We start from the raw sequence: 12,386 nt of genomic DNA on the forward strand, positions 1-12,386 counted from the left end.
TAAAACAGGATCTTGCGTTTCAAATGTTTAGCCAGTTGCATTTCCATAGTTCTTTAAATTGTTATTTTATAATTTTTTGCCCCCTCATTTTATTTATTCAAAGAATTTTGGAAGCTGTATCCATAATTTCCTTTCGATCTTGTAACCTTCACTTTTAGATTTGAAATTGCTGGACTAATTTTATCACTTAAATCAGGGATCCACTGATGATGATCCCCTGTCTATTTGATAAGTGACTCCGGCATCACCTGCTTCCTTTACATATCATAGTTTGCCAATGAATCTTTTGTTAGTGTTAATTAGCTCAATGTTCTTTTATAAATCAAGGCGTTTGTCTTGTTGTTCACTTTATGCTTTACAATACTTTTCACTGGGATTTATATCATTGATATGAATATTTATACTTGTCTGGTAACTTTGAGATGGATTTCACATTTTACTAAAACATGTCACCTCGATCAGTCCTTTTAGTACTTTGATTTAATAAACAGTTTAACTCTTTTTACCTCTTGCTAAGAAATAAAAAAATCTGTATTTGCTGCTTTAGATTTCTTTAATTGTTTAATCAACAGAAAAAAACATACAAAAACTTTAATCAGTATTCAACGAATTAATAAAAATCAATGTTAGTTGTGAACAACAGTTCCTCAGTTTAACGACATTTGCTGTCAACCTCCCAGCTGTTAACAAATGGATCAACATCTGTCACGGTGCTGCGTGATGATGTCATCATGTCGTCATAGACTTCATTGTTGTTGGTTCCGAAAATTCCTCCTAACTTCCCATGGTACCATCCACTGACAACAAGTTTTAGCTGATCTCTAGGAATGCTGTAGAAAGCGTCGAATCCACGGCCATGCACGCTCAACAGCTCCGCGTCAGCCTCGACACTTAGTTCCCGGGATTGGTAGGGGGCGCTGACTATTTTACCATCAATACGCAGCTACAAAAAAGATCATAAGCTAATATTGAAACTTAAGGTAAATTATTTTATGAAAATGTATATACATAGTTAACATAAAAGAAAATTACTGAAATGATAAAAGAAAGAGAAAAAGGAGCACGTACCTTTCCGTTAGGGGCTATTTGCAGAGTCTGTGTAGCTGTTGTGATGATGAGTTGTTTCTTGTCTTTGCCGAGGTAGTTCATAATGACAGAGAAGTTACCATCAACATAGTCACGTGCTAACACATAGGAACATTTTCCAGAAAAGTCGAACTCCTCACCGTCAAAAGAGGTAATGTGGTTTCTATTAAGGGAGGCAACGGCTGAAAGGAAAAAGCAAGTATTACTTCATCAAATATTCACTATAGAACGATGACATGAATTTCGCAAAAATTTAAGGATATATTTTATCCCAACCTTTGAATGGTGGAATCCAGTTGGAGACATCGGAATTAGGAATATAGTCAGATACGGATCCCCATTTGTTGGAATATTTTGGAATATAGGAGTGGAATCTGTTGACATATTTGGTGACAGATACTTTAGGAAGTTCTTTCAGAGAGGACATGGCAACTGGCAGGTATGTGTCCATCTGTATTTCGCCCGATTTAGGATCGAAAACGGTAATTCTAGAGTTTTGTAAGTTGGAAATGGAATTTTTGAGGATGGCAAATTCCTCCTCAATGTCTTTCTTTATCATATCAAAAACGTTCTTCATCACAGATTTGACATTTTCTTCTACTTCCCAGAATTTGTATGCATCGGAAGCCTGGAATACAGAATGATGTATGTCCATCTTTTCATTTGAAAAATGTAAAATTTAGAATGCATATTTACAAATCGGCGTATAATTACCAGTTTGTAGCTCTGAGCTCCAGATTTCTTAATAGTTTCTAAAACAGGTCCATTCATCCTGGAAGCAATTTGGTCTCTGACATTATAGATAGCATTAGTGTACTGGCTGGCCATGTCTGGAACTCTAATTTCACCCAGTGTCTTTGAATATACATCGTACTTGGATTTTATGTACTCGGATACTTGGTTTCCTGAGATTCTGGACACTGCATCTACAACAACAGAAATGTTGCAAACAATGATGCAATTTAAACCAAACTTTTAAAATTTATGACAAATAGTAGAATCTGACTGCTTTTATTTATCATTAATTTAACTACCTTGATATTTGTTCATAGCCGTCTCAATGGCAGCAGACAAATCGACAAATTGTTGTCCGATGAAGTCCATTATGTTTGCATAATACACACCTCCTTTCGATTCAACAAGCTTAAAAAGGAATAAATGAGTATTCATAGTAAAAATATGTTCTAGATCAACTCAACAAAAGAGCAATGTCTTACAAAAGCCAATTTAGTTACAAGATAACGAACAGTGACGATGTTATGAACTTACTGTCATGAGTTCTTTGATTGCCTCCACGTAAAGATCATACTTGTCTTTACCAGGAAAATCCTCCCATTGGACAGGGTTACTTTGAATCATTTGCCTGCATAGAAAACAACAGTTTAATACATTATAATAAATAAGGAAATATATTCAAAACATAAAGGTCTATATACAGTGTATATATTATATTCCAAGCAAACCTAATGATGTTGAGGTCAATATTTGGGTAAGTTCTCGCAATTTCTGCAATGATTTCCTCCATGAATTCACCATATGGTCGATATCCATCGCTGACTGACTGACGAATCAAATTGTATTTAGAGTTCAGTTCGTTCCCAATGGCCTTTGCTGCTTCAGAGAAAGCAGTGTTTATTCTTCTGCCATTAAGACCAATTTTTCCAAGTCCAAATGCCTAATAAAACATAAAAAAAACATTTCTTATCAAATCATAAAAAAAACTTGAAGAAGGTTTTTAAAATGATCGACAAATGTATATAATTGATATACTTTGATTTCTTGAATCACTAGTGGACACCAGTGGACACGGGTGTGTAAGATTCTGGACGTGTTCAGTCTCATTGCAAGAAGACCCTCAGTCATTCTGCGCGAGTTCTCAATTCGATACACCTCCGTTTGGACAGCGCTGTCATTTACATACTTAGCCACAAAGTGTAAAACATTGGCTGGGTTTTCTGAAAAAATATATAAGAAAATTAAGCTTACATATAGAAAAATATCTAAAACAAACTGCATAAAAATTGAATTTTGATTTAAATTACCGATATCGTAGTTCATTTGGGCAGCTAGAAGTCTATTTTCAGGGTCAAAGGTGATTTGAGAATTAATCTCCTTGGTATTATCGTACACATTGCGCAAACTCAGCTTGAAAGGCTTCGACTCGATTTTTCCAGACATGATCATCGATTTTATGGGAGAGACAACCTGATCAGGAAAAGATTATTCATTTTATAAATAAAACACATGCCTAAAAACATAAATATCTTTTAGCTTTAAAATTCGATGAATGCAAACAAATATAATATGAGATATAAAGTAGATTTGTTGATTAAAATATTGTACCTCTACTTTCATTTGACGACGAAGGCTGTCTATTTCACCCATCAGTGCAAAGTTTTTCTTGATGCGCTTTGCTGTCATGTAGTCAACTTTGATTCCACTAGTGTACATGTCATCTGCCATTCCAACATGTGATTTTAATTGAACATCAACACTGCTGAAAATGTGTCTCAGTCCCAGGCTAAAGGTGTAGTTCTTTTTCAATCCGGTTGAAACATCCTCAATTCGTGAGTTAATAACAACAGTTTTGTCTTCGTCTTTGGAGTATTTGAATTCCGTCTTACCATCGAATAGAATACTTCCTTGATTTAGGGTCATTTCAGAATCCAACTTGACATCCTTGTAAATAACGAAAAATTGTACTCTGATTACTTCAAAACTTATACAAGTAGAATGATAGTTCAAGACTCAATTATTTACTTATCAAACATAAACTTAAATAACTGCAGTTACCTTGCCAATACTTGGAATTTCAAAGGACACATCAGCTTTGAAGGAGTCTCCTTGGGGAATGACGCTAGCACTGATACCAATTTTCTTGGAAGTGTCTCTGTCTGCATCCCACATGACGGAACCATCTACAGACTTTTTACCATATTTATCTTCAAAGGATCCAAAAAGGGCAACACTTCTCTCGGGGAATCTTAACTTCAGTGTGTTTCCATTAGCATAGTTAGAACGCCTTTTGACCAATGAATGTTCAGCGTCAAATCCAAATGTCTGTGTATCATCAATCAGGATATCCCAAGATGTAAGCATTCGGTTAGATGACATTTCTCCGGTTCCCTTTACTTCAACAGACCTGCTAGGTGTCGACATTTTGACTAGAGCTTCCTTTTTCTGAGTGTATGGGTCTACTACATACTTAGTTTCTAATTTTGCCTGCCTTTCCGTCGATGTTGTATCCAAGTTAATGGAAACCAGTGCTGATTTAATGGAATCAGAGAAAACAGTTTCCCCTTCGAATTTCATGGGCTGTGGTTCTCTCATCACGGCGGAAATAGTGTGTTTATTATTCTTCTCATATGCAATGTCCATGTCTAATAATTTTTCACCATTTATCTCAGCAAGCATTGCTTGTTTAAGAGAGTCTGTTGATTTTTCGTTATTTCCTTGAATAGTGAGTGTTCTTAGCTGACTGAAAGGAGTGCTGATGGTAAGTCCTGCTTTACGTGTGGTGATTCTCCACGATTCACTGCTGGAATATGTGGCATCAGATACAATACTTTGGCCGTTCATCCACGAAGCTTCCAGTTTGTTTCTATATTCGTCCCCATTTTTATTGTTCTTAATACTGAATTTGATATTTTCAAGACCACTCATGTCACTGACAAGGGTAAACGAACAATCGGCATCAGAAATAGAATTGAACATGAAGCGAACATCAGATTTTGCATTGCCGGCCGAAGTTTGCAGACCAACACTGGTGCTGAAATCAAAATATGTCCCCTTGTGGGATCCAGCAAGTTTAATCGATTCCAGTCCAGAAAATGGAGTTGCGAGAACGATGTCAATTGTCATAGGTGTTGAGTCCAGATCAAGATTAGATTTTAAAGATATTTCCCGGTCTTGACTTGATAGGACCAAATCTCCGTTGTATTTACCTCCTATATTTGAAGTTTTGGCACTTGCTTGGAGATTTTCTAATCCTGTAAATGGAGATGTAAATGATAATTCTGCTTCCATAGGCTCAATGGATCCTTTAGCTGAAGCGCGGATATTTTGGTCATTTCCGTATGCAACATCAACAAATGATCTGACGCTGTTTCTATTTGCCGTGTGTTTCAAGCTCAGTTTTGTTCTTTCAAATCCACTGAAAGGTGTTTTGATAACCAAATTAGAATTGACACGACGCCAGCTCTGTCTAAAGAATGTCAAGGTTCCTTCTAATTTTCCTGTCTTCTCATGCTGGAAATCACCGGAGGTAGTAAACTGATCCAAGTCACCACTGTGGGAAAACTTGGTGTTTATGTCGCGAAGGAATGGCACTGGTGATTTTACTGTCAGGGAGCCTTCGATGGTGTCTGTATTTTTGAACTGCACGGATACAGTTGCTTCTTCGTTTCCATACCTTGTCGTGACGTCAGTCTTGAAGCTACGAAGTGAGCCCTCGTGATGTACCTTAGTCATTGTTGTGGAGCTAACACCATCAATGGTGTAGGTAGTTGTAGACGTGAAGTCAATCAAAGGATTAGCATTGTACCGCAGAGAATTAGTATGGGTTAAACTGTACCGGTCACCAATGGTAAATTCGCTCTGGGATTGAACTGAACCACTATCGGAGGACTGTGTATGCATAGCAGAAATATCAGCGAAAGGGCTCTGGATTTTCAGCATGTGTTCGGATGATGATTCTCTTACAATGTTACGTAGGGAGATTGATGCTGTTTGAGAAGATCCAAAGATTAAAGTGCCAGATACTTCTAGATTCTTCAAAGGTCCATCTTTGTTGAATGTCAATGATGTTGACTCGAAACCAGAGAAGGGTGTCTTGAGAGACATGGAAGCCAAAACTGCGTCTGAAGTATCCAGAGAACTATCAAACTCGAGTTTGTCTTTATTGTTTCCCCCTTCCACATGGATATGATATCCATATGAGGACCAAGAACTTGATGCTTGGGCGCTAACGATTTTAAGACCACTGAAGGGTGTTTGCATCTTTAAGTTCATATTCAGTCCTGAACTTTGAATGGAAGCAGAAAGATCAGCCTCTAATTTTTGCCTAAGAAATGAACCTTCCAGATGGGATATGATGTCTCGAGTTGTCATCTGGTATGTGAATTGCACGTTTTGCTTCTCGTATCCTTCGAAAGGTGTTTTTACAATAAGACTGGCCGAGATTTGTGGCTGAAGTTCAATATTGAGATCAGCTTCAAGTTTCTCTCTTTTAAAGTTGCCTTCTGCGCGTCCAGTTAAACCTCTGGATGATCGCTCAACCTCAAGAAGGAAGTCCTGCTCTTCAAAGCCATTGAAAGGTGTTCTAAGAGATACTTTAAATCCATTTTTCCTTCCCTTGATAATATTGAGATCAAACTCTGATTTCTGTTGATTAAAGAGGATCTCGGCATGTGTCTGGCAACTCTCACTGGTCATTTCGTGAGAAAAGAAAGCTTCCTGTTGAAGATATCCCTGGAATGGCGTCCTAATTACAATTTGTCCCTCCACTTTTTTACCTCTTTTGAAAGTGATGTCCATTTCCACAGTTTTCTCCATAAAAGTTCCCTCCAGTTGCATTTTGGAACCCTTCTTTGAGAACTTGATGTTTTGTCTCTCGAATGAAGTGAAAGGTGTTTTAATGGAGAGACTTCCTTGGTCGGCAGAAAGTTCTCCATCAATTTCAATAGTCTTTTGTCTGAAAGTGGCCTCTGCATGGGCTTTCTGGTCATCAATGGTAAACAGTACATTCTGATTCTCGTAAGAAGCAAAAGGTGTTTTAACTGAAAGACTACCTTTTGTGGCTGAAATTTCTCCATCGATTCCAATGGTCTTTTGTCTAAAAGTGGCCTCTACATGAACTTTTCTGTCATCAATAGTAAACAGTACATTCTGGTTCTCGTAAGAAATAAAAGGTGTTTTGATCGACAGACTGCCTTTGTTGGCAGACAAATATGAATCAATTTCAATGGTCTTTTGTCTAAAGGTGCCATCTACATGAAATTTTTTGCCATTAGTTGTAAAGCTTATACTTTGACTCTCAAAACCGGGGAAAGTTGACGCAACGGAGAGGAATCCCTGACTAGGTGATAGTTCACCATTAACTTCAACTGATTTCTGTCTGAATAATAATATACCGTGTATTTTGTTACTTTCGCCTCTGAATGTGATTTTCTGTTTTTCAAAGCCTGAATATGGCGTGGTGATTTGGAGATCTCCATCAACGATTGTATCGATATTTATATTACCAGTAACTTCGATTTTCTTCTTCTGATATGTAGCTTCCGCTTGCGATTGATAACCCATCAGAGTCTTTTCAAAATTGAAGGACAATTTTTGGTCTTCAAATCCCGAGAAAGGAGTTAAAACCTTAAGAGAGCCTGTGAAACTTGGTCTTTTGTTGAAACTGGCTTCGACTAATATTTCTTCTTTTTCAATTCCTGCTTTAGCTACGGTCGAAAAACCACTGTCTTTGACTTCATGGTTGAAAGAGGCTGAGAGTTTTCTCATTCCCTGTATAGGGGTATTAATCGAAGTACTTGCACTTATTGAACTCCTGTGGTTAAAGGAAGTGTCAGCTTGAACTGTTTTTCCTCCAATTGTTCCTTCAATGTGGTTTTTGAAGCCAGAACTAGAACTGACATGGTTGAAGGAAGATTTCAATTCTTCAAAGCCAGTAAATGGTGTTCTCAGTAGAACGCTGCCTTGGAGGGGATTCTTGGCAAAACTAACTTCAGAAGAAATGCTCTGCTGACGGAATGTGACTTTAGCATTTGCTTTAAGGCCTGAGGAAGAAAGGGTATATGATACGTCAGCACTGGACTCTCTGAAGCCTTCGAAGGGAGTTTTGATGATAAGTTTTCCTACTACGGAGTCTGTTCCTATTATTGACATCTGTCCCTCAATCTTTTGTCCATTATTGTAATCAATAGTAAATTCTCCAGTTAAATCATCAGTGAATGTATATTTAGCGGAAACAGATTGCTGTTCGTATCCTTTGAATGGAGTTTTCAAAGAAACTTTCCCACTTACTCCATCAACGAAGGCAACTTCAGTTGCTGCAGCAATAACTTTGTCTTCTGAATGCAATTTTATACTGCTTGTAATTTGATAGTCATTGTAATCGTGAGTGAAAACAGCGCCAATATTTCCACAGAATGGGCTTGATATAGACACGGATCCTTCTTTAATACCATCGTTGGAGTAAGTGGCATCTATTTGGGTATTGTATCCATCAACATTAAGTTCAGCATGGGATTTCATTGACCTTAGTGACTGCTCATGATTGAAGGCTCCATTTAATTGTCCAAGCACGCTTCTGATATTGAATGATCCAGATATCGGGCTGGAACTGTAGGACATATCTCCAGAAAGTTTTTCGTTCCCAGATACACTGACTGATCCTGAAGTTTTGAAGTTATCTAGATCCCCTTCATGACGGAAATTAGCCTTAATGTCATTAATTTCACTTATGGGAGTTTTCAATGATAACTGTCCGATAATAGATGATGAGGCATCGAGTGATGCGTCAAATTCGATTTGCTTTCTTCCACTGTATGAAATTTCTGCAAGAGTTTGGAAGTTTGTTAAGGGACCATTGTGCTTGAGTGATGCCATGATATCCTCAGAAATTGGCGTTCTCAGTGTTGCGTAACCATTGATTCCACTGCGTCGGTCAAGCCCAACATTTCCGGTTATTTCTTTTCCATTGAAACTTGCTGAAGATTTGATGTTGAAATTTTCAGATGCACCAGTTTGTGAAATAGAAAGCTGGATGTTCTTGACGACTGGACATTTTGATGTCAGGGAAGCTTGGATGGAAAGTGAAGGAATTGTATCAAAGGACACTTTTCCTTGGATTTTCTTTTCTCCTCCATAGGTCAACTCAGTTCCGCACTTAAATTTCTGGATGGATCCCGCATGAGTTAGTTTAAAGATGACATCATTTGTAGACGGTCTTTTAACAAATCCGATAATTTTAACTCTCTTGTCCATTTCAACGTTCAACTCAATTTCAGATTTTTTGCCTTCAAGTGAATATTCAGCATGACTGTTGAAATTAAGTAGACCACCATTGTGTCGGAAGAGGAAATCACTTTCCCTATAATCAGCAAATGGTGTGCGTATGGACAGTGTTCCCTCAAGGGAGTTAATGCTTGAAAATGCTAAATCACCTTCAACAGTCTCACCATTGGCAGATGCCTCAGCATGACATTTGAAGTTGTTCAGACTTCCAACATGTGAAAATGAAGCAGCTACAGTTTTAACTTTTCCATATGTTGTTGTAATTGAGGTTCTAGCAGATATATCATTTGTGGAGTCGAATTCTGTACTAGATTTTATGTTTTCTTTTCCATAAGAGATTTCCAAGTTGGTGTTAAATCTTTTTTGTGTTCCTGAGTGAGATACGCTGGCTCTCAGTGGTTTAATGTAGATAGAATTCACAAACAAAGATCCTTGGAGGGGAGATGATTTCAACGACAATTTTCCGTCTAACAGACTTCTTCTTCCATATTTGATTGCAGCTGTAGTCAAAATGGGAGAGCTTTCATGTGCGAAGGTGCCGTCAATCGTTTCAAAGTATGGTGACTTGGCAAGAACTTTCCCTTCTAGTTTCACTAGGGAACTGAAATTGACATCAATTTCAGATTTGTCATTATTAAGTTCAAATTCGGCATGACTGCGGAAATTGTTATATGTTCCGTCGTGTGATAAGCTTGCCTTTACTAGTTGTGCCGATTTAAAGGGACTTGTGAATTTAAGATAACCAGATATTTGATCAAGAAGGCTCATTCCGATTTCTCCCGTCAATTTCTTATTGGTTCCATCAGATCCTTCGGCATGAATTTGGAAATTCTTCCAGTTGCCTTTATGGGTAAATGTTCCTTGCATCATTTCATAGTCTTTAAAGGGTGTTTGGAGTGAGACCTCTACTGAAATATCTGATCGAGAGTCCACTTTGAGACTAGACAAAATGCGTTTTTTATTCGGGAATAAGATATTGACCTGGTTGTTGAAGTTTCTCAGAGATCCATCATGTGTCACAGAAAATTCGCTTTTTTCAAAGTTTCTGAATGGGGTTTGGAGCGCAATAGAGGTAGCGATCTTGGGATCTATAGCAAACATAATATCTGCATTGTAGAGTTTGTTCTTTCCCACAGTAATCTCCCCATGAGACTGGAAGTTCTTTAGTGAACCTTGATGAGAGAGGATGACACCAGCCTTTTTGTATCCTTTAAAGGGTGTCTCCACCGAAAGGTCAGCCTTGAAGTTTGGCCTGAGAGACATTTTGATATCTGCAGCAATGGACTCTTTTCCAATTGAACCTCGAGCACTTGTTTTGAAACTCTTCTTGTTTCCACTAAAGTTCCAAATTCCTTTTACTTTCTTGTATCCTGGTATAGGAGTGATGATGTTTACAATAACAGCAGATGCTGATCCTCGTTTCAAGGTGATATCAGTCGTATATTTCTTTCCTTTTCCGATAAGTGCATTGGTAATTATTCTCATGTTTGCTGGTTTACCTTTCTTGGTCATAGTTATCTTAATGGGATCCGTAAAAGGGTTCTCAAGTTGGATCGTTGCTTTTGCTCTCTTTTTCATTTGAGCGTTAATGTTCAATTTATACTGTAGTTTTTTGTCCATCTTTATGTTCCCAGTGGTCTGAAATTTGGAAAGATCACCAGAGTGTTTGAATGATGCTGAAATATCCCTGTGGAATGGTGTTTTCAATGTCACTGAGCCAGTTATTCTCTTTCCAGTTGAAAATACCACAGACCCTTCGATTAAAGCCTTTCCTCCCTTTATGAAAGACGTACTAGTTTCGAAATTGCTTAGACTGCCTTCATGGGAAAATTCGGCTTTCATGTTGTCGAAAAAGGTAGCTTTAAGCTCTAACGACCCAAGAATCTTCTTTGCATTCTTAAACGCTGATATGACTGAACCCTTATGTTTTCCATATTTACCATCAAAAGTGATTTTCATTGGGCCTTCGTGTAAAAAGGATGCTGCAAAATCTTCTGTGACTGGAGAGGAAAATGAAACTGATCCTGTTGAGGATTTAGCCAGTGAAAGCTGCATTTTTGCTTCATACTTCTTTGATTTTCCATACTGGAATTCAGCAGTAGACGCAAAGTCATTTAACTCTCCTTTGTGGCTAAATGAAGCACTCATATCTTTTAAGAGTGGAGATTTGAAGCTTAGCATTCCAGATAGTTGATGGTATTTGGCATCCAATTCGTACTTTTTCCCTCTGCCATACAAGGCGTCAATGTGTGTATCAAAGTCAGAAATGCTTCCCCTATGTTTAAAAGAAGCAGACATGTCTTCATGAAGGGGAGATTTAATGATTACATTTCCAGCTGAATTGCCAAAGTTTCCAGTTATTTCATATTTTTTGGATTTCCCGTACTGCATTTCTGCGTGGGAGGAAAATTGAGATAGAGATCCCTCGTGATTAAAGGCAGCGATGAAATCATTAGCAAAAGGAGACCTAAGTACTAAGGTTCCCTCAACCTTTTTGTTATTTGAATAGGTTATATCACCCTGGATCTTCTTCCCTCGAGTATACTCAATCTCTCCATGGCATTGAAATTGGCGACTATTTCCACTATGGCGAATTAAAGCTGCTGAATAGGGGAGTTCTTGGAATGGTGTTGTTAAGGCAATGCTGCCCTCTAAGTTTTCAAGACTTGGTAGCAAAGTAGACTCCAACTTGATTGTCTTGCCTGGTAAATATTCAACACTCAATTCTGTTGTTTTCTTTTCCCTCTGATCATTATGTGTAAAAGAAATACGGCTTTGTTTGTAAGGTTCAAATGGAGTGTTGACCTGAATGCTGGCAATTATTCCACCATATGAACTCCACTGGGATGTAACAGACATTGGCCCAAAGAGTGGACTGATCATCAGGTTAGCGCTGGTATGGAAGGATTTGGAATTGCCAGAAAACTCGGCGCCAATGGTCATTTTGCGAAGATTTTCATATGGGGTGTTCAGAATTGTATTCAGACTCTTCTTATTGCCCCATTGTCCACGGTTTTCCATCGTGATTGTGTCTCCAGTAGGAAGGACAACGGATGATCTGGTAACAGTTTCACCTCGCTCGTTGGATTGATCCATTGTAATCTTCAGTGTTTTCGATTCATCATAATGACTCATCTTTGCTTCGAACTTTCCACTCATTAATCCAACTGGGGAAATGCTAAATGTACCATCAATCAAAGCCATTGATTTCTTGTTGGACAGATACTCAATTTTACCAGATAAGGATAACCTTGATATTGTGAGGACACAGTCAGGGTCTT

General features: G+C 38.0%; 1 protein-coding gene across 1 annotated transcript; it reads right to left on the reverse strand.

Moving 5' to 3' along the window:
• Nucleotides 1-534: 534 nt before the first annotated feature.
• On the reverse strand, nucleotides 535-12,383 carry LOC134266379 (uncharacterized; the record flags this gene model as incomplete). The annotated part of the gene is given in 12 exon segments (XM_062748628.1): nucleotides 535-943; nucleotides 1,069-1,268; nucleotides 1,363-1,714; nucleotides 1,801-2,012; nucleotides 2,121-2,229; nucleotides 2,356-2,449; nucleotides 2,550-2,761; nucleotides 2,857-3,041; nucleotides 3,129-3,291; nucleotides 3,430-3,765; nucleotides 3,880-12,347; nucleotides 12,350-12,383. Coding segments are annotated over 12 exon segments (10,656 nt in total), but the record flags the coding sequence as incomplete, so codon positions are not given.
• Between the last annotated feature and the right edge of the window lie 3 nt (nucleotides 12,384-12,386).

The sequence above is a fragment of the Saccostrea cucullata genome, unplaced genomic scaffold (assembly GCF_032062105.1).
Source record: "Saccostrea cucullata isolate Sc308-1 unplaced genomic scaffold, CSIRO_AGI_Scuc_v1 ctg23684, whole genome shotgun sequence".
Lineage (NCBI taxonomy): Eukaryota > Metazoa > Mollusca > Bivalvia > Ostreida > Ostreidae > Saccostrea > Saccostrea cuccullata.